The sequence below is a fragment of the Physeter macrocephalus genome, chromosome 17 (assembly GCF_002837175.3).
Source record: "Physeter macrocephalus isolate SW-GA chromosome 17, ASM283717v5, whole genome shotgun sequence".
NCBI classification, from domain to species: Eukaryota; Metazoa; Chordata; class Mammalia; order Artiodactyla; family Physeteridae; genus Physeter; species Physeter macrocephalus.
Window position 1 is genome coordinate 12404581 of NC_041230.1, and position 21092 is coordinate 12425672.

The 21092-nt window shown below is 49.7% G+C and overlaps 2 protein-coding genes across 3 annotated transcripts in view; both read left to right on the top strand.

The window, feature by feature from the left end:
* Positions 1 to 7694, top strand: part of LIG1 (DNA ligase 1) — a 42224-nt gene extending 34530 nt beyond the window's left edge. For both annotated transcript variants that reach the window (XM_007112357.4, XM_007112358.4), the window contains 9 exons: positions 397 to 507; positions 1179 to 1250; positions 1675 to 1819; positions 1974 to 2056; positions 3637 to 3789; positions 3908 to 3961; positions 4626 to 4769; positions 6564 to 6656; positions 6816 to 7694. In XM_007112357.4, the coding sequence (XP_007112419.2) occupies positions 397 to 507; positions 1179 to 1250; positions 1675 to 1819; positions 1974 to 2056; positions 3637 to 3789; positions 3908 to 3961; positions 4626 to 4769; positions 6564 to 6656; positions 6816 to 6899 (939 nt within the window). In that variant the 3' untranslated portion in view covers positions 6900 to 7694. The remainder of the gene's footprint in view (positions 1 to 396; positions 508 to 1178; positions 1251 to 1674; positions 1820 to 1973; positions 2057 to 3636; positions 3790 to 3907; positions 3962 to 4625; positions 4770 to 6563; positions 6657 to 6815) is intronic.
* Positions 7695 to 10644: 2950 nt separating this feature from the next.
* On the top strand, positions 10645 to 19341 carry CABP5 (calcium binding protein 5). Its single transcript, XM_007112359.2, has 6 exons — positions 10645 to 10707; positions 12232 to 12262; positions 12756 to 12899; positions 13859 to 13968; positions 16910 to 17057; positions 19316 to 19341. Exons 1-6 carry the CDS (start codon positions 10645 to 10647, stop codon positions 19339 to 19341), a joined length of 522 nt encoding a protein of 173 aa, XP_007112421.2.
* The last annotated feature ends 1751 nt before the right edge of the window (positions 19342 to 21092 follow it).

Sequence of the window (21092 nt, forward strand, 5' to 3'; positions counted from 1 at the left end):
AGTGCAGGAGTGGGGAGACCAGTAGGATGCTGTGGCTTAGTCTGGACTGGGCTCAGCAAGGTGGTGACAGGTGGACAGCTTAGCAGTTTTGGAGTGGAAACGGACAAGTTCATGGGGTAATTGAGTGTGAAGTGGGAGGAAGAGGAAGATGACAAAGGCTTCTTGGTTTCCAGCTTGTGGGACCAAATAGTAAGTCCTCAGAAAACATAGTGTTTTTCCCCTCTCGGTGGGGAACAAGAGAAGGGGTCTGTGTTCACATGTGTCTCTTTAAGGTTGACGTCAGTTTGTCAGTGGATCTTCAGAGCTGCAGAAGGAAAAAATTTGTTTCCCTGCGTCTGTCTTCTGGCCTCATCCACCACCTCTCAGCAGCCCTGGGTCCCCCTCTTCACCTTTCAGATTAAACTCCCGTCAGTCACATCCTTCATCCTGGACGCGGAAGCCGTGGCTTGGGACCGGGAGAAGAAGCAGATCCAGCCATTCCAAGTGCTCACCACCCGCAAACGCAAGGTAGCCACTGCCCCCCCCCCACCGCCTGCCCTTCACATCCTTCATCCTGGACGCGGAAGCCGTGGCTTGGGACCGGGAGAAGAAGCAGATCCAGCCATTCCAAGTGCTTACCACCCGCAAACGCAAGGTAGCCTCTGCCCCCCCCCCCCCACCGCCTGCCCTCGTCTTCCACCCCGTCCTGTGCAATCCAATCCCAGAGAGACAGAGCTGTCAGTTGGGTTGTAGTTCTCTCAGCCTTTTGCAGTGTGGCTGCCACAGCTCCAGCCATCACATTCTTATCCCAGCATGCCAAGTTGGAAGGAGGGAAGGCCTCTTTTCCAACATCTGTTTTATTATGAAAGATCTGTTCTAGGAGCCCCCACAACCTGTACCCCAGCAATCTTCTTTACTCTCATTGGCCAGAGTTGTGTCATTGTCACCCCCGTTAGCTGCAAGGGAGAGCAGATACCTCGCAGTGGTGAATGAGGTGGTTGGGATTAGCCAAGAGCCATCACAGTTCAGTGCGTGTGGCTGGCAGCATTGGTGCCCTCACAGGTGTGCGGCCTCTTGGCTGGGGAGAAGCGGGGAGTGGCAGGTGACCGGGGTGTCTGCCTCAGGCATGATGGGAAGGGACCCAACTGGGCCCCGTCTCACCTTCCCCCGCTCCTGGTCTCCATCCTGCCCTGACCCAGGAGGTGGACGCGGCAGAGATCCAGGTGCAGGTGTGTCTGTACGCCTTCGACCTCATCTACCTCAATGGAGAGGTGAGTTCTGGCATCGTGTCCGGGTCAGCTGGGGCATGACTTGAGGTGAGCGGGGAGAGCTTGGGAGCCAGCGGTTAGAGTTTCATCCCTGAGCCCGGAGGCCACACTTGGGCAGTGGTTCTCAAAACGTGGACCGTGAGGCCCTCCCTTTCCCAACGTCTGTGTGAGGGGGACTTTCTTCCTGTCCTGCAACCTGAACGACATTTTGCAGCCGTCCGAATGCAGAAGCAGATGTGAGAGTCCAGCCTCTGTTAAGCCAGACATTAGAGAATTGGCAAAAATATGAAATAATGCCCCTCTTCACACTCATTTCCATAAGCCACAAGATGACTTGTGACCCATCCGCTTCCTGCTTCTCCCGAGGTCGGGGTTTCTTCTCTTTATTTCCACGATGATGTCCCATGTCTCTCATCCTGCCCCACAGTCCCTGGTACGTGAGCCCCTTTCCCGACGCCGGCAGCTGCTCCGGGAGAACTTCGTGGAGACGGAGGGCGAGTTTGTCTTTGCCACCTCTCTGGACACCAAGGACACGGACCAGATCGCCGAGTTCTTGGAGCAGTCGGTGAAAGGTGAGGGCATCCGCCAAAGTCTGCGCCCCCTCCGCCCACCCCTCAAGATCTGTACCCATCCCAGCCCCACCCTGGACGACTGGACCAGAACCCTGCCTGCGTCTGTCGTGAGGCTGTGAGCCGGGGCTTCACAGGGCTCTCATGTTTCCCCCAGACTCCTGCGAGGGGCTGATGGTGAAGACCCTGGATGTGGACGCCACCTACGAGATCGCCAAGAGGTCGCACAACTGGCTCAAGGTGCCGCCTGCCCCCGCCCCCCTCTCTTGCTGAGCTGGGGACCGGAAGCCTGCCCCTGCTGGGTGGTCCATGCCCAGTCCCCACGTTCACCCCGTTTGAGCCCCGGAGCCCTTTGCTCAATCCCTCCCGCCTCCCACTGCAGCCAGCCTCGGCTCTGCTCCCCTAGTGAGTCACCATGAGCAAATTCACCAAGGACTGGTGGAGAACCGCCCAGCTAGGCACCCCAGATGTGGGGGTGAGGGAGCCCAAGGAGCTTTCTGTTCCCTCTGAGCTTGCCTTCCGCCAGGAAGTCAGCCAGGATGCAAACGGGATCAAGTCGGGGAGTGATGAGTGCTATGAAGAAGGCAAGTCCACTTGGGGCCAGGGAGGGTCTGCAGTACTTTCGGTGATTGGGAAAAGCCTTTCCAGAGGCAGTGTTTGGGTCGAGACATGGATGATAGGAAGTGGTCGGTCATGTGAAGATCAGGGACGGAGCATGTAGGTGGGGGTTGGGGGCGGGCAGCAAGTGCAAAGGCCCTGGGGTAGGAACAAGCTCGGTGTGTGCAGGGGTCGAGGACCGTCGAGGCATGAGGTGAGGTCAGGGCAGAGAGTGGGTCCCAGATCACCTAGCAGTGGGTGGTAAAAGAAAACTGGGTTTTCCTCGAAGGGTTTCAGGAAGCCAGCGGAGGTTTTAAGGGGGAAGTCACCTGGTCTGATTGTCGTTTGGCACAGGTCCTCCGGCCGCTCTGTGAGTGGTGGACGGGTGCGGGGGTGCTGGGCAGAAGTGCGAGCAGGCAGGCGGAAGGCAGCTGTCCAGTAAGAGGTGATGGGAGCTTGAGCAGAGAGGCAGCAGTGAGGAGGGGGCCAGGAGACCCAAGCGGGAGATAGCCGGGTGCTGAACTGGCCGAGCCTGTGGACAGGGTTTCCCTGTGTGCGTTTTTTTGTTTGTTTGTTTTTTTAAATATTTACTTAACTTATTTTGGCTGCTCGGGTCTTAGTTGCGGCACATGGGCTCTTCGTGGCGGCATGCAGACTTCGGTGCGGCATGCCTGCGGGATCTAGTTCCCCGACCGGGGATCGAACCTGGGCCCCCCGCATTGGGAGCGCGGAGTCTTACCCACTGGACCGCCAGGGAAATCCCTCCCTGTGTGTTTTTTAGTTGTTTATGGTCCGTCCCGCCCCCACTAAGCTGTAAGCGGCTGTGCAGGTACAAACCTTGACAGTCTCAAGAAATATTCTCTGTTGTATCCCCACGGCTGAGCTCCTGCCTGGCACACAGTTGGCACTTAATTAATGTTTTTGGAATGAATGGATAAATGTTCTCTGTGTGAAGGAGTGGAATGTGCCTCCATATCGAACGGAGTGGGGTTCCGGGGTGACCCCCGAGGTCTCCCCACCTGACCTGTCCCCTCGATCCCGCCTCCTCTTCGCATTTGAGTCCCCTCTTTCTCATCAACCGTTTCAGCCTAGAAACCTGTTCCACGTCCAGTCTCCTCCCTGTGACTGTCATGGGTCTTCTCACCCAGCCCCTCGTCGCGCCTCCAGCGGCGGGAGCCACACCCGGGCGTCCCACCCTCATCCCCCACCTTCCCTCCTCCCAGCTGAAGAAGGACTACCTCGACGGCGTGGGCGACACCCTGGACCTCGTCGTGATCGGCGCCTACCTGGGCCGGGGAAAGCGGGCCGGCCGGTATGGGGGCTTCCTGCTGGCCGCCTACGACGAGGAGAGCGAGGAACTGCAGGCCATATGCAAGGTGCCGGGGGCTGGGGGGCCGCCGAAGCGGGAAGGGAGTGGGTGTGACTCAGCCTCGGGGCGGGGGCGGGGCGGGCACTGGGGGAAGCGGAGCCTCTGACGCCCTGTCCTCCTCGCAGCTCGGAACGGGCTTCAGTGACGAGGAGCTGGAGGAGCACCACCAGAGGCTCCAGGTGAGCCCTCCCTGTGTGTGCTTGGGGCTCTCGCCCTCCGGGAGGCTCGGGCCGTGCGCCCGGTGCTGCGGAGCTGGCTTCGGAGTCCAGCACGTCCAAGTTCACGTCCCAGCCCTGCCAGCTACCGGCCAGAGCCTCCGGTCAGGGAGCCTCGTCTCCCCGGGCTCAGTGCCTCGGCCGCACCCGGGACAGGCTCAGGGAGGGCGTGTTGCTTGTTTCCCGAGTTCGCCCTTAGGATGCCAGCGGAGCCCCTAGTCGTCGGGCTGTTTGCTGTCCTGGTCCCAGGCATTTGGGGCGTGCTCTGGCTTTCCTGTGGGTTGGTGTCTCTGGTCCTGTCTGTCCCATTCTTGGTTCCGCCCCCCTCTCTCTCTAGGTCTCTGACTCCCCGTCTCTGGGTCTCGGTTCCTCTCTCTGACTCTCTCTGCCTTTAATTTCTTGTCTCAGCTCCCAGGGTCTCTGTCGTTTCTTCCTTTTCCCGTTTCCCCCATCCCCCCCAGCTCCACCTACCAGCAGCTTTTTACTTGGAGGGGCATCTGTATCTATCCCCTTCCTCCGTCTTCCTCCCTCTTGCCTCACTCTCCAGTCCCACCCCCCGCAACCCTCCCCTCAGCCTTGACTTTGAGATCCGAGACCCTCTCTCCCTTATTCCCGCCACTGGCTGCAGGCCCTGGTGCTGCCCGCCCCACGCTCGTATGTCCGGGCCGACGGTGCCGTGGCCCCCGACCACTGGCTGGACCCCAGCGCCGTGTGGGAGGTGAAGTGCGCAGACCTCTCCCTCTCCCCCATCTACCCGGCTGCCCGGGGCCTGGTGAGTAACTGGGGGACCCTGGAATAGACCCTCCGAAGGAACCCCAGCTGGGAGGGTGGGGAAACGGGGGGAGGGGATCTTAGAGCCCATGTCTGAGCTTCCTGGGTGATGCTTAGGAAGACTGGCGCTTGCGTTTTATTTGGGTTTCAGATAATGAGGTCAAAATCTCATTAAGAAAAAAAAAAAAGAAAGAAATTCCCCAGGAGTAGAAAGAAAACCGTGAAATTGCTTTCTTTGATTTTTAAAATTTTTTTATTTTTATTTTTTTAACTTTATGTTCTTATTGGAGTATAGTTGATTTACCATGTTGTGTTAGTTTCAGGTGTACAGCAAAGTAATTCAGTTTTATATATATATATATATATATATATATATATATATATTCAGATTCTTTTCCCTTTGTTACTACAAAACATTGAGTAGTTCTCTGTGCTATATAGTACGTTCTTATTGTTTATCTACTTTATATATAGTAGTGTGTAGCCGTTAATCACAAACTCCTAATTTATCCCTCACCCCCCTCCCCTGCTTCCCCCTTTGGTAAACCATAAGTTTGATTTCTGTGTCTGTGGGTCTGTTTCTGTTTTGTGTATAAGTTCATTGGTATCATTTTTTAAAAATCTCTTTCTTAAATATGATCTCACATTACGCTCTTGAGTAATTTTTGAAAACAGTTCTTTTTAGTAAAAATTTAGGATACTTCCTGCTGAGCATTTAGGTCCACTACTGCATTTCTTTCTCAACTGTAGTTAATTTTCACGCTACTAAGTTCTAACATTCCTTGGCTAATTTCTCTCATAGTGGTTCTGTCCTCCGCAACTGCTAGAGGATCAGTGTCCCTGGGGAAACACTCCCCCACCGGCACTAGGACAGCTCTTAGCATCCTCCTTCCGAAGATCAGGAAATTTTTTTTTACTGTTACAGATGTCTTTTATTAGCACAGAAATTCAGCTTATTGTCAACCAAGGTATTCAACCCTAAAATCCAGAGATCCCAAATCTTAATGACATTGTTGAAATGCAAATTATATTGTTTTCTCTTTATGGATTCTTAGAAACATCAATTTGGAGGTGTTTTGTTTTGTTCTTTTTAATTAAAGTATAGTTGACCGAGGAACAGGAAATCTTAAAGTGCATACTCCCTTTGGGATTTTTTCTGACCCTTCAAAAGCTAGCATGCGCTTTTCTGCTTAGCAGCTGACTTCCATGTAAAGGCAAAACTCATACTTTTTATCTAGTTTCCTTCTTGAAATTTCTCACTCCTGCACCGTCTCGGGAAGTCGGGGGCCCCTGGTAATAAAGAGATGGGAACAGCAGTTATGGAGCGTTTAGGTGAAGCAGGCATGTCGCTTGTTCACACTCATCCTCACCAAGACACTGACCATCCCATTTTACAGATGGGAAAATAGAGCCCCAGGGAGCGCAACTGGCCCAGGGTCACGAGGCTCTTGAGGGTCGGGAGCTGGGATTTGAACCTCACAGTCTGGTTCTAGAATCCACCCCTCTTGGCCCTAATAATAATAACAGCAGCATAAAGCACAGCCACTGAAGCCTGTGTTTCTTACACACTCCTTCCTGCTCCAGGGGAGCGGCCCCAAGCACTAAATGCCCTTATTTAATTTTTACCACGACCCATCGACCCATGGCTTAGCCCCATTGTATGGATCAGGAAACAGGCCCGAGGCGCAGGAGTGGGGAGGAGACTTTGGACGGGGAGTCGCTGCCGGGAGCAGGCTGGGCTGCTGCTTGGTCCCCATCACCACTCCCCCCACCGTGCCCCGCCTCGCCTCCGCAGGTGGATAGCGAGAAGGGAATCTCCCTCCGCTTCCCTCGGTTTATCTGCGTCCGTGAGGACAAGAAGCCGGAGGAGGCCACCACCAGTGCCCAGGTGAGGCCCGCGGGAGAGGGTGGGTGGTTGGCCCAGGGGTGGGCTTGCCCGGCCAGGCCTGCTTTTTGGAGAAGGTGGGCTCTGGCCTGGCTTGGCAAGGAAGGGGGCGGGGCAGCCCCAGGGCTTCTGACCCTCCCACCACCCACCCTCTCGCTTCAGGTGGCCTGTCTGTACCGGAAGCAAAGTCAGATTCAGAAGCAGCAAGGCGCAGAGTCAGACTCTGACCTGGAAGATTTCTACTAGGCCCCCTGTTCTCCCTGGGGGCTGAGGGCGGAGGGGGCCCAGGGGCGTCACCTCAGGTGCTCGGCAATCTGGTGTTGCCCGGTGCGGGGTTTTGATAGTCAGGTGTGTGTGTGGGAGGGGGTGGTTTCAGCCGGGGTCTGGGGTTCTGTCATTCTTTTCAATAAATAATTGTCGAACACCTGCTCTGTGTCCGCGCTGGGCTCTGGGGGTTCAGCCATAACAGCTCACCCTTCGACGGCGTGTAACAGTGTGTCACAACTGTCGAAACCAGGGCCTTGCAGTGGAGCGCTCTGCGGCGATGGAAATGCGCTGCGTCTGCGCTGGGCGGCGTGTGGCTGGTGAGCGGTTGAGGTGGGGCCGGCGCGACCGGGGGCTCAAGTTTTAATTTCCAGTTAAATAGCCACGTGTGCCGAATGGCTATTTTGTTGGACAGTGGCCGTCCAAACTCTCTCTCTTAATTCCTCTAACCTCCCAGCAAGCCTACCAGGTAGGCACGTCGAGAGCCTGCTTCACAGATGAGGAAGCACGGAGAGGGGAAGTAGCTTCCCCAGGGCTGCTGCTGGGAGGACCACACCAGGCTTCGGACTCAGCAGTCTGGCTTCAGGCCCCACACCTTTCCAGGACGGTCCCCATCCTGTTGGGAGACTGTTAAGTGCGGTGACTTGTGTGTGAGACTCCCAGCTCTGCCACCCGCCATCTAGTGACCACGCCTGGCCTCTGAATCCTCAGCACAGCTTTCCAGACCCGATCTGTGAGGGCAGGCAGTGGACATACCTGTTTTCCCCATCCTTACATCCCCCAGCCCGTAGCACAGTGCCTGGAGTATAGTCAGTGCTACTTTTCCTGATCAAAAAGGAGACCTGGTTGTGGCAGCCCTTCCTTTCTTCCTGCCCTGACTGTGGATGTGATGGTTGGTGCTGGGGCTGCCACCTTGTGATCATGAGGAACGAACCAGGAGAGTCACAGAGAAAGCCGCCCTGACAACCCTTAACCAATAAACCAAGGGCAGCAGCTGCCTAACTGAGCTTCGTGTCCTGGGGGTGGGGTGGAGGTGGGAGAAAAAGATAACAAAATCCTGTTGTGATCACACCACTGTAAAAATGGGGTTTGTTTCTCTTAGTTGAAAGATCTCTTCCTTAAAGGATTGGCAATTAATGTGCATCCGTATTTATCAAGTTCAAATAAAACATTTAAGGCAAAATGTTTGATTAGGTGTTAAGTACTGTATGTCTGGGGATTCCAGTGACAGTCCGGCTCTGCATGGATCCCCACGGTTCCCTTAGGCATGGACTGGGGTCTTCCTGAGGAAAGAGGGGCCAGGGACATGCCCTTCCTCCCCATGCCCCTGCAGGGCCCCTGTGAACACACTCAACCAGCCAGGGCTGCCATGTCCCTCTGCCAGGGCTGGGCAATGACCCTCATGACAACCCCGCTAGGTAGGTGCTTTTATTGTCCCCATTAAGCAGGTGAGGACACAGGCACAGGGTTGTTAAGTTACTTTCCCCGGGTCTACCATCTAGGGAGTGGAGGGCCAGGGTTTGGTCTGGGCAGTCTGCAAGAGACCCTGCACTCAGCCCCCAGCTAAATAAAGTGCCTCGTGGCGAGCCCGGCCTGTGTGCCCCTGCGAGGCTGTGACCTTATCCTGCAGTCAGAGAAGCGACACAGTACGGTCTAGGGGTGAAAAGATCATGCTGACGGCTGCATGTCACAGACCCTGAAGAGATGAGCCTGGAGCTGAGGGGAGCAGCGGAGACCATATTCCCCCTGTGATTCTAGGAGATGATTCTAGGAGCTGGGCTCTGGGAAGAGTCTGCAGGAGGGGAGCCAGGGAGGTTTGCAGGAGCAAAAATTCATAATTGCATATGAATTGGAATGTGTCATCTTGGTTTGTTACGGTACTGATGATGTTCGTTTTAATCATTTAAGAAAGTGTCTGCCAGGGACGTCCCTGGTGGTCCAGTGGTTGAGTCCACACTCCCAACGCAGGGGGCCCCGGTTCGATCCCTGGTCAGGGAACTGGATCCCACACACCCTCAACGAAGATCCTGCACGCGGCACAGCCAAATAAATAAATAAATAAATATTTTTCTTTAAAAAAAAGGAAAAGAAAGTGTCCGCCAAGTTTCCCCACTGTAAAGGGACTCTCCTTTGAGATTAGCATTTTGTGAGGAGGTACTTTGAGCTGTGTAAGTATCAACCTTTCCACTTATCTGTATTTGTATGGACTCCTGGTTTCCTATTTATCCTATATAATTTGTTTTAATTTTCAAATGGCCAGTGGAACTTCTTCAAGCTGACCTCTGTGTTCTTTGGACATGCCTCCGTAACTCTTTGAGCACATCCTTGCTTCATGGCACAACAGGATGTAAATTTTAGGCTCATCTTCTGATATTAACACTTGTCCTGCTCCAGACGTGAAAATCAGCCATTGCTTCTAGGAGACTTGGTTCCTATTTAGTGGAGAATGGTATTTAGAAGTCAGGATCTGGATGGTAGAGGTGTTCATTAATGCTGTGGTGTCACTGCTTCTGTGTCCTCTTAGCTAGAGCATATATGTTCCCGTGTCCCTACACACACAGTGACGTCTGTGTTGCTTTGTATATCCCTCTCTGTAAGCTGAAATCCATGAGTATATACCAATGCCTCCCATTCCCATCCAACACCACAGAGCTCCTTTTACCTTTTCCCCTTTCTATACTGTATCAGGAACTCCCTTTTCCAACAGCGAGCAACCTGATTCCCATTAGCCTCAATACAATCCCACATGTAACCGGTCTCCCTTCTCCGTTGCCGTCCCACCCCCGTGGGGATGCCTTTCTCGCCGTGATCTGCCTTCAGCCCCCTACACCGTGCTGCCTGCACTTTGCTCGCAGTGGAAACCCTCCCCCTAGGTGATGTGAGGCTTGCATGTGGATGCCCTCATCCCCCAGCCCATGCCCCAGTATTCCACAGCAGGCTGCTCTTGCCTGGGTTCCTCCTCACCTTCCCAGGCCCTGATGCTCTGGGCGGGGCTGCACGCCACCTCCACCCCCCCCCCCCACCCCCCTGCCGTGGCGACTCCCCCTCCCTCCCCACTCCGTGCAGGCACCCTTATCGCCTCCTTGGGCTCTGACCACCCCCACCAGCATGGATGGCTACCTTGCCCCTCCCCCCTGAACTATTCAGGAAGAAAGGAAGGGAAGAGAGGAGCAAGAGGAAGGGCAAATATCCCCCTCTGAGCCACCGTGCATGTCTGTTCCTGAAGTCCGCTTGTCACGCAGTTTTTGCATTCTGCTCATTTCCACACATTCCTGACTTAACCCTAGAGCTCCCGGAGGCCAGATGTCCTCTCCATCTTCACACACGCAAAGGCCAGCAGAGGCCAGGCTTAGACTGATCACTCAACGTGCCTGCTGAAACATTGTATGAATCGATGCCCTCGGCCCTAATCCTCATTTTCAAAACTATCCTTCCAGTTCTATCCTGGGGATAAAAGGTCGGAGCCTGACACTGGCTCCCCCTCCATTCTCAAGCCAGATGGGGAGGCAGGAGCAACTGTGATCCCTCCCCAACCCGAGTAGAGATTTCTGACCCAGCTGTCACAGCTCTAAGGGAGCCAAGGTGACCGAGGGAGAGGCCAAGAGAGGCAGGGAGAGTTGGCAAAGGAGTGGTAGAGAAGACAAGGAGGCTGAGCCACCAAGGGGGACAGGAGGGAGGGGGAGCTGTCTTGAGACTGGCGCCTGGTGAGCTCTGCCCTGCCCCCTCCATGCAGTTTCCCACGGGCCCCGCCTGCATCTTCTTAAGAAAAGGCATCGCTGAGAAGCAGCGGGTGAGTCTGGGGACAATGAGGGAGGGTGGTGGACATCCTCCTCATCCAAAGGGAGCTGGGATGCGGGGAAGGGAAGGGACAAGAGGGGAGCAGGTGGGGAGAGCATGAACTGAGAAGGTAGAAGAATTCCAGGGAGCATTGTGGGAACAGGTGGGTCGGTGAGATGGGTGAGGGTGAAATCAGAAGTCGGGACCAAAAGGTGGAAGATGCAGGAGAGGAAAAAGGAAAGGGGAACGAGGAAGATGTCACTGTTGATGATCATTATTCTTTTCTTTGACACCCACAGTGGTGACGATGGTGAGGATGATGGAGGTGGTGATACCCATAGATGCCACCTATTAAGTCACCGCTGTGTGCCCAGACCTGTGCCAAGGGCTTTGCATTCCTGATGTCATTTAATCCTCAGAATGACGCATGAGGTCCATAATACTTTCGTTCCTATTTTACAGACGTGGATACTAAGGCTCTGAGTCATCAAGTCCCTTGCTTTAAGCTTATACAATTAGTAAGTGGCAGAGTCAGGTCTGTTTGATTCCAACGGGCATGATTTTAATTGTTATTTTTTAAGATCATGAGAGAGAGAGAGAAAGATTTGGGGAGAAGGGGATAGTAAGAAAGAGAAGCTGGGGGAAAATCTCCAAGGATAAAGGGAGAAAAGGGGGTGAAAGAGGCCAGGGGTTGATGGAATTTCCCAGGTGATGTGCCATGTGCCCAAGCCTGACCCTTCAGTTATGTCCAGGAGGGGGTGGTGGCAACATGAAAGGTTTTAGGAATTGGTCATGGTGGCAGTGATCCTCCTGCCTGGGTGCCACTGAACACAGCTTCCACAGCCAAGGGATTCTAACCCTTGAGAGAAAGCATGGAGGCAGGTGGAAAAACAGCCAGTGGGGTATAGTGGAAAGAATTCTGACCTGGCAGCCAGTAGACCTGCATTCAAATCCCAGCTCTCAATGCACCTGAATTTCTGCATGACCTCAAAGGAATGATTTAACGTCTCCCTGCTTTGGCAGGGGATCTGCCACTTATGAGCTGTGTGACCTCAGGCAGGTTCCTTAACCTCTCTGTCCCTCGACTTCCTCTTAAATGAGATGGGAATGATATTTGGCTCTACCTCAAAGAAGTTTAAATGAAATGATTGTGGAAGCCTGGCCCAGTCAGCAAACTGAATATGTGAGCTGTGATTCTAAGTCTGGCTTTCTTCATCTGGAGAAGAAGGGGATTGGATTCCGTGGCCTCCAGGACCCATTTTGGCACAACAGGATGGGTGTCTATTTGGGAGAGGCAGGAGGAGAGAGACCAAGATTCAAGGATGGGAGAGAGGAAATGAGAAGGGGTGAGGAAGAGCAGGAGAAACAAATCGCCATGGAATGGGAGTCAGGAGATGGGAGGAAGAAGGTGAGAGGGGTAGACGGGAGCAAGAAGGGAAGAGAAACAGGAAAGGATGAGGATGAGATGTGTTTCAAGAAGTGAATGTGGATCCCTGATCCTCTGTCCAAATCCCCTGCCCCCTCCATTCCTTTCTAGGAAAGACCACTGGGACCAGATGAGATTGAAGGTAAAACTCTCCCCTAAATGCCCCCACTTTGCCCTCCACCCACTTGCCGGCTCTCTGTTCCTTTGTGCATTTCAATATAAACCCCTTGACATGAAAATTTTACATCACTCTCTTCCCACTCAACTGTGATTTTGTGGCGGTTTAAGTACTTCCCCAAGTGTTTAGAAACCATCCCCATACCCAAGTGTCTCAGAGACCCACAAATAATGCCTGAGTTTTAGGATGAGTCCAAACTTGTTTTTTTCTCTTGGTAGTTTCGAAGTTTCCCATAACTTCACCCAAAAATGTGAAGGACTTCAGTGCTATCGTCTAGTGGTCTCAGGAACTATTCTCTTTGCTAACGCGTTTCATACATCACTCCTTTTAAAAAATTTTATAATGTATTCTTTTTTGAGGAGTCTTTAGTCAGTGCCTCACTGATAGTTTCAAGGGATGCTACTATTCCCCAGTGACTGTTTCAACTTCCCCAAAGTTCTTCTCTCTTAACTTTCAGAGCTCCGGGAAGCATTTCTTGAGTTTGACAAGGACCGAGATGGGTTCATCTCTTGTAAGGATTTGGGGAATCTCATGAGGACAATGGGTTACATGCCCACGGAGATGGAACTGATTGAACTGGGCCAGCAAATCCGCATGAACTGTGAGGCCAGGGGGTGGGAGGAATGACTGGGCTTAGGGGAGAGCTAAGGGTGGAATTAGGAAAGATATATGGAGGTTGAGAGTAGAGTTGGAGATAGGGAGGAGGGAAGAGGGGCTAGAAGTCTGGAAGGAAACAGTTCAAACTCTACTTAGGGAGGCAACGTTTGAAGTGGTTAAAAGCGTGACTTTTAGGGATAGATTTGGGTTCAAGTCCCAGTTCTGTTATTTACTAATTGTAGTCATATAAGAAGTGGAGTTAGCCCCCACTCTTGAGTCTCGGTTTCCCCATCCACCCAGTGAAGATGATATCACTCCTTACCTTGTGGGATTGTAGAAAGGAAGGGATAAAGATGTTAATACAGGTAAAGGCTTAGCCTCCAGTAAATGCTTATTAGATGTAAGTTATTACTATCACCACTAAGATTCGTCAGTGGAGGGCAACACTGGAGTTGTATTTGATGCTGGAAACAGACTTGGAGTTGGAGCCTAATGTTGGTGAATAATGTTACAAAAAAGATGGGTTTTTAGATGGAGACAAGCTGATTTTGTCATCGAAGCTGGGATAAAATTGCTACGGGGTTTGCTTCTGGGCATGTTACTGAGTAAACAATGCTGAATTCAAAGAGGTGATAGTATTCATATCTGAAAGGGATTTAGTGCTCATTTAATTCATACTCTCCCTTCTCCAGATCTGCCAATGAGGGAACCTAGATCTGAACCAATTAAGAGATTTTCTCAAGGTCACACCAACAGTTAGTTGGTGTGACACCATACGGCACCCCATCCACTCCTGTTCAGATGAGAGGGACAAGAGGGCATGAGTTGGCTAAGAAAGAAAGCTCTTAGAAGGCAGAGAGATGGGAGCAGATCTATTTCTTGAACAGAGCTGAAGGGCAAAGTGAGGTAATGGAGGGTTGGGGACATATGGAATCTCACTAGACCTGCCTCTTCTGTCCTCAGTGGGTGGCCGTGTAGATTTTGACGATTTTGTGGAGCTGATGGCCCCCAAATTGCTTGCAGAAACAGCTGGGATGATCGGTGTCCAGGAGATGCGAGATGCTTTCAAGGAAGTAAGTTTCATAATGTTGGAGGTGGTTGAGGGAGACCCAGGAGGTCTATGATTAGCCATTAACCATGGACAGAACCCACCAAAACCAGTTATTTTTCTAACTCTGGTGGGATTTATAGGGAAGGAAAATAACATATTTCAAGCACTTGCAGTGGACAAGGTCCTCTACCTATTTCATCTAATTTTGTCCTCACAAATAACATTAGAAGTAGTCATGTATCCCAATACTACATATGAGGAAACTGAGGCTCATGGAAATTGCATACCTTATCCAAGATCCTGCAATCTACAAAGCACATGCTAGAACCTCTAAACCTTGTGCCTGTAATAGGAAGAGGGAATCCAAGAATTTGAGATCCCAGAAAGAAGCTCCAAGACATCATCTGCTTGAAACTACTTGTTGTAGGGATGCTTTAAAAAGATGAGATCCAGGGAGGGTAAGGGGCTTGCTGAAATTCACTTAGATTCCTTGATAAAATGCTCTTCTCTCTCAGAGAGCTTTCAACTACGTGAGGCAAAAATAAAGAAGAGTATAGTGTTCGGAAGGGGACACCCTGGAGTCAGGCAAACACGAGTCCAAATCCCAGGAAGATCTCTACCTACTAGCTGTGTGGTTTTCTCTCTCAGCTTCATGTAAAGATCTAGAGCTGCATCGTCCAATAGAACTTCCTGTGATCATGAAAATGCTCTGTCCACAGTGGTAGCCGCTGGCCTGAAATGTGGCTTGTGTGACTGAGGAACTGAATTTTTAATTGTATTTAATTTTAAAAAATTTTATTGAAGTATAGTTGATTTACAGTGTTGTGTTAATTTCTGCTGTACAGCGCAACGATTCAGTTATACATATATAGACATTCCTTTTCCTATTCTTTTCCATTATGGTTTATCACAGAATATTGAATATTGTTCCCTATGCTATACAGTAGGACCTTGTTTATCCATCCTTTATATAACAGTTTGCATCTGCTGATCCCAAACTCCCAATCCTTCCCTCCCCCACCCCCTCCCCCTTGGCAACCACAAGTCTGTTCTCTATGTCTGCGAGTCTGTTTTTGTTTCGTAGATATGTTCATTTGTGTCGTATTTTAGATTCCACATATAAGTGATATCATATGATATTTGTCCTTCTCTTTCTGACTTACTTCACTTAGTATGACAATCTCTAGGTCCATCCATGTTGCTGCAAATGGCATTATTTCTTTGTGTTTATGGCTGAGTAATATTCCATTGTATACACATAATTGTATTTAATTTTGATTAGTTTCAATTAAATTAATTTCCATTTGTATTCAATTGAATATAATTTCAATTCATTTGAATCTAAAAATGAATACTCACTGCAATTATTGGAAAACTTTCATTTGGAACAACTTGGGTATGCAAATCTACCTTTTCAGCTATATACTTCATGAAACCTACATGCAGATCAAGTATTTCTGATAACATTTGGTGTCTGAATTGAGATGTGCTGTGAGTATAAAACACATGTTGGATTAAGATTTAGTAGCTTAGTTTAAGTATCTTTGGAGGGTAGGTGTGTTAGCTAACCATGCTAAGGACATACTAAATAAGTCCTTAGCATGGTATTATACTAAGTCTTATGAAATCCAGTATGCATAAAAAGAATATAACAGCTTTTCAGTGACTGTGAAGCTGGAGAGATCCCGGCCAGGAGAAGGACGTTGGGTAAATAAGATGGTTTGATCCCAGAAAAAAAAAGAGAATGTAACATAGTTCATTAATAATTTTTAAATTGATTACATGGTTAAATCAATTTTTAAATTGCTTACATTTAAAATTTTTAAGATGATATATTAGATAGATTAAGTAAAATCAATTATAAAAAATTAATTTCACTTGTTCCCTTAAAATTTGTGTATGTGGCGGTAGGAGGCTGTTAGAAAAATTTAAATTACCCATGAGGTTCACATGGTATTTCCTCTGGGCCGTGCACTGCTCTAGGGGAACTCACACCCCAGGGTTAGAAAGCAGCAGGTACAAGCACTGGAAGGCAGGAAGGCATGTCTGAGGAAGAGCAAGGAGCCTGCAGTACTTGGAGAGGCATGAACCAGCGAGAGTAGCATGAAATAAACAAGGGTTGCTGAAGGCAGGACCCCATCCCATAGGAGTTTGCGTGTCACGGAGCGGTGTCAGGATTTTCTTCTGAGTGGGATAGGAAGCCACTGGAGGACTTTAAGCCAGGGAGGGACAAGATCTGATTGGTGTTTTAAATGAACACGAATGTCAAGTCCCAACGTGTGGAGGACAGATTATGTAGGACCACAGTGGGAGCTGGAAGACCGATTAGGAGGCTGTCGCCGTAATCAGGCACGAGATGATTATGGTTTGAACCAGGTTAGCATCAACGTAGCTGGAGAAGGGCAGTTGGTTCCCAGATAGTGTTTGGACGTAGGACTTACGTTCTAAGACTTTCTAGTGGATTAGTTAAAGGTGTGCAGCATAGGGAGGGCTAAGCATGGAACAAGGAACAAGGCTCCTTGAACCTGCCTTCAAGGAGCTGACTTTTAGAGGATAACGTGCAAAAGCTCTCAGCTGAGTTTTGTTTGTTTGTTTTGGCCACACCACGTGGCTTGCGGGATTGGACCCAGGGCCACAGCGGTGAAATTTACAATGATTTACAATGTCGTGTTAGTTTCAGGTATACAGTAAAGTGATTCAGTTATATATATATATATATAACTGTATATATTCAGTTATATATATATATATACATATATAAATGTATCTATTCTTGTTTTTGCATTCCCTTCCATTATAGGTCATTACAAGATACTGAGTATAGTTCCCTCTGCTGTACAGTAGGTCCTTGTTCATTATCTTTAGCTGAGTTCTTGACTCACAGTAAGTGATCAATAAACAGTGCTATTATTATTATTATTGTGGTCATTGTTGCTAATATTATCCCCTGTGCTCCAATTCAGTTTGATGCCAACGGAGATGGGGAGATCACCCTGGGGGAGCTGCAGCAGGCCATGCAGAGGCTCCTGGGAGACAAGCTCACTCCCCAGGAGATCTCCGAGGTTGTCCAGGAAGCCGATATTAACGGAGATGGCACCGTCGACTTTGAAGGTGATGTTGTGTAGGGGCAGCCACCTCCATCTCCCCAGTGTGATTTTTTTTGCAAGTCGGCCATTCCTTCTCACTCTTCCCCCAGTTTGAGGTTGGAGGAGGGGGGTTAGATTTTGGAGGTGTTTGTTTCATCCCTTTCTGCCCATGTCATTTCCAAGAGCTCAGTGCCTCTCACCTCTCCTTGTTTCTGTCTTGGCCACTCCTTGGAACACCCTGTCCAGAAGCCCATTCCTACTCCACCTCTCCCATCCCTTCTTTGTTCCCTGGATGCCTTTATCATAGGAAAAAAATGTCCCATCAGAAGGAGAGTGGATTAGTTAGCCGCTGGGATGCTGGGGTCAGATTCATGGGTTTCAAATTCAGGATCACCTCTTACTAACTATGTGGCCTTATCCTAGTCACTTCCTCTCTTATAGTGTCAGTTTTCACATCTGCAAAATGGGACTAAAGATGATGATACCTTTCTCCCCAGTTTTAGAGAAAAACTAAAAGAAATCACGCACTAAGGACCCCTTGCTGTCATTGCTCATGTCCTGTCTGTAAAACCCTTTCCTCTTTCCTCTGGCTAAGTCTTAGCTATGGCCCTGGATGGGGCCCCATCTTTCTTATCAGGCTCGGCATCCCTCGGTGCTCCGGTAACACCCACACATGCCTCTGCAGTGATACTGGCACATGACATCACAATAGCTTCCGGTCGTTGATTGCCTGTTTCCTTCTGAGGCCACAGACTAAATCTTTCATCATCATACCCCAATTCCTAGCAGAGAGCTCAGCACATGTGTTTTGAGTGATTGGATAAATGAGAAATATTGGAGTCTTGAGCGGATGGGAGGGGGATCATTTCTGTGGGAGACACCAATAGGGCACGTCAAGTTCTCATCGTGACATTCTCTGGTTCAAATTCTTAGTCTGATATTCAAGTGCATCCATGATGCCGCCCCAGTTACCCACCCACCCAGCCTCTGTCTTCTACAACCACTCTCTGAATTTTTATGCTCTGGTGCACCCTTGGTACTGCTCTGTGTTCTCCAACTTCTGTTCCTTTCTCCCTGATGTTCCTTCCACTTACCACACCTTTCCCGTGTTATCAATGCATTTTCAAATCCTATCCATCTCTCAGGAGTTCATGCCAGTGCAACCTCTGCTAAGAAGCTTCCCTCCATCCTTATTGGGTGTAGTAGTCCCAGCTGTGAAGACTTAACAGGGATTTTTCTCTCCCTCTCCAAAGGAAGTTACGACTGCAGACCTTGAGTTACATTTGCCTCCTGGGTTGTGAATTCCTGTGGGGTAGAGGGAGCTTCTCTAACCCATCTCTGCTGTGCAGTTCCCAGCAGAGAAACTTAGTAGATGTTTGTTGCATGGCTGCAAAATAGCAAATGTTTGCTGGATGCCTGCTGGATCTAGCCAGGCTCAGGTGTAGAGTAGGCATGAGTGAAAACCTGGGAGAGGTACAGTGGTTTGAGGAAATAGTTCCTCAGGCCAACCACAGGCAAGGGAAGGACAGAGGGGCCTCGAGACCTGCGTGGGCCCAATAAGTCCACCTGACATTGAGTCCCAGCAAAGTCAAGTACCGCCTGGGTTCATTCCAGGGTTCTCCATTCACCATCCACGTGATCTCAGCCATGCTGGTCAACCTCACCAGCCTCAGTCTGCTTACCTGTAACACGGTACTTACCCCTCCAAGATCGGTTGAAAAGTTGAAATCAGAGACTCTTAATGACTATTTATGGAACACCGACTGTGTCTTCTAAGCATTATATTGTTTAACCATCTTAAAAACCATAGAAGGTAAATAGCAATCCTATGATTCCCATTTTGTAGATGAAGAAATCAAGGCATAGAGGGGTCAAGTTATTAATTTCCCAAAGATCACCAGTGGTTCCTGACACATAGTAAAGGCTGGAAAAAATAATAGCAGCTACTCTTACAAATAGGTACCTCACTGAGGGGGGAGGGATAAAGTAGGAGCTTGGGATTCACATACATACACACTACTATATATAAAAGAGATAAACAACAAGGACCTACTGCATAGCACAGGGAACTCTACTCAATATTCTGTAATAATCTGAAGGGAAAAGAATCTGAAAAAGAATGACTATATCTATATGTGTAACTGAATCACTTTGCTGTACACCTGAAACTAACACAACATTGTAAATCAACTCTACTCCAATAAAAAAAATTATTTTAAAAAGCAAATGAAGAAAATAAAAACCCAACAAAGAGGTGCCTCACCAGAAATTTTGTTTTGGCAGAGTTTGTGAAGATGATGTCTCGTTGAGAAGGTTCTGGAATCCCCCGTCACTCTCCACCTGGTCAACATGGATCAAGCCCTAGTGGAGGACCACATCCCCATGGGCCCTCAAAGGAGAGAGGGTGGGAGACTGGCATTGCAGCGCTATGGATTGAGGTTAGACTAGAAACGATAGCTTTGTCTATCGTAGGGGTTAGATGGGGTAGGGGTTACATCTCTGGAACTGGTTTAAGAAGGAAGAGTCTGCGTGTGGAAATGTGAACAGAACAGTCTAGTTGCCGCTACCCAAATTCCAAAGACTAATGACATCTTTTGACCGCACGTAATCCGAAATCCCTATAACCTGCCAGAGTCTCTTCCCGCACTTCCTCTGGGTTAAAGTAGTCTTTTCCCCTGTTAGACTCAAAGAGTTCAGCACAGAGTCTACCCTTCCCCCTTCTTGCTTCAGCTGCTTCAAATCTCCTCAGTTTCTTTCTCTCAGTAGAAGGAGGCATGTCAATCATGAGGCTAGAAACAGCGTTCTCGATAAGACTGGGCATGGAACTGGTTAATCAAAGAGGCATCCAAGTGAGATTACCGCCCCCCCAACCCCTCCTTGATTTCTTGGAAGCAGAGTCTGTTTTTATCTCTCTAGCCTCCTACTTCCTTCTCCTTGTGTCAGATACTCAGGCCACTGAATTACATCACAAATCTGGATTATCAAGGTTTAGAGCAAGCTGATCCCCCAGGGAATTAATCCCCCTCGAAATGACATCATGCAAAGAGAGAAAGGATGGGTTCTTCCAAATCCTCGGCTCAGCCGGGTCGCCACCGCCCCCGCCGCCGCAGAGCCACTCCTGGAAGCCCCCTGCCTCTGCGTGGGTCTGCCCTGGGCTGCTAAGGGAGGGTCCCTCTGTTAGATTCCATCCCTCACCTCCTGACCCTGATCTGTGCTGGGAAACTGGAAAGACATATTCCTCCTTACCTCTGCCTGCTAGCAGGACAGTTCAGTAACTCAAAGGTCCTCCAAATAAAGAGTTCATTTGACACCTTCCTCCGAGTTTTTCTCACTTTTGAAGTCCATTAAGTAGACGTAGAGAATGGGTCACCTGGTTCAATAGCCTCCTTTTCTAAAATTTTAATTTAAATTTAAACAAGTGGAACCAGGGCTTCCCTGGTGGCGCAGTGGTTAAGAATCCACCTGCCAATGCAGGGGACACGGGTTCGAGCCCTGGTCCGGGAAGATCCCACATGCCGCGCAGCAACTAAGCCCTTGCGCCACAACTACTGAGCCTGCGCTCTAGAGCCCACGAGCCACAACTACTGAGTCCACGTGCCACAACTACTGAAGCCCGTGCGCCTAGAGCCCACGCTCCGCAATAAGAGAAGCCACCGCAGTGAGAAGCCCGTGCACCACAACTACAGAGTAGCCCCCGCTCGCCGCAACTAGAGAAAAGCCCGCACACAGCAACGAAGACCCAACACAGCCAAAAATAAATAAATTGAAAAAATAAAATAAAATAAATGTATTGAAGTGAGCACATTTGAAGAAAAATGTTGAGTACAGAATATTTCTGGTGGCGTGCAGATGTGGCAAGTATGGAGGGGGTGACACTTAGAAGTTTAGGAAACACAACTCTTGACCTTTCTATTCTTCTGTATGACGACAGGGACTTGATCTTTTACACCATGTATCCCCAGAACCTAGAATAGTGACTTGCTCATAGCAGATGTTCAAGAAATAACTGGCAGAATAAAATAAGTTTGGAAAACACCATGTGAAATAGAGTAAGGTTTTT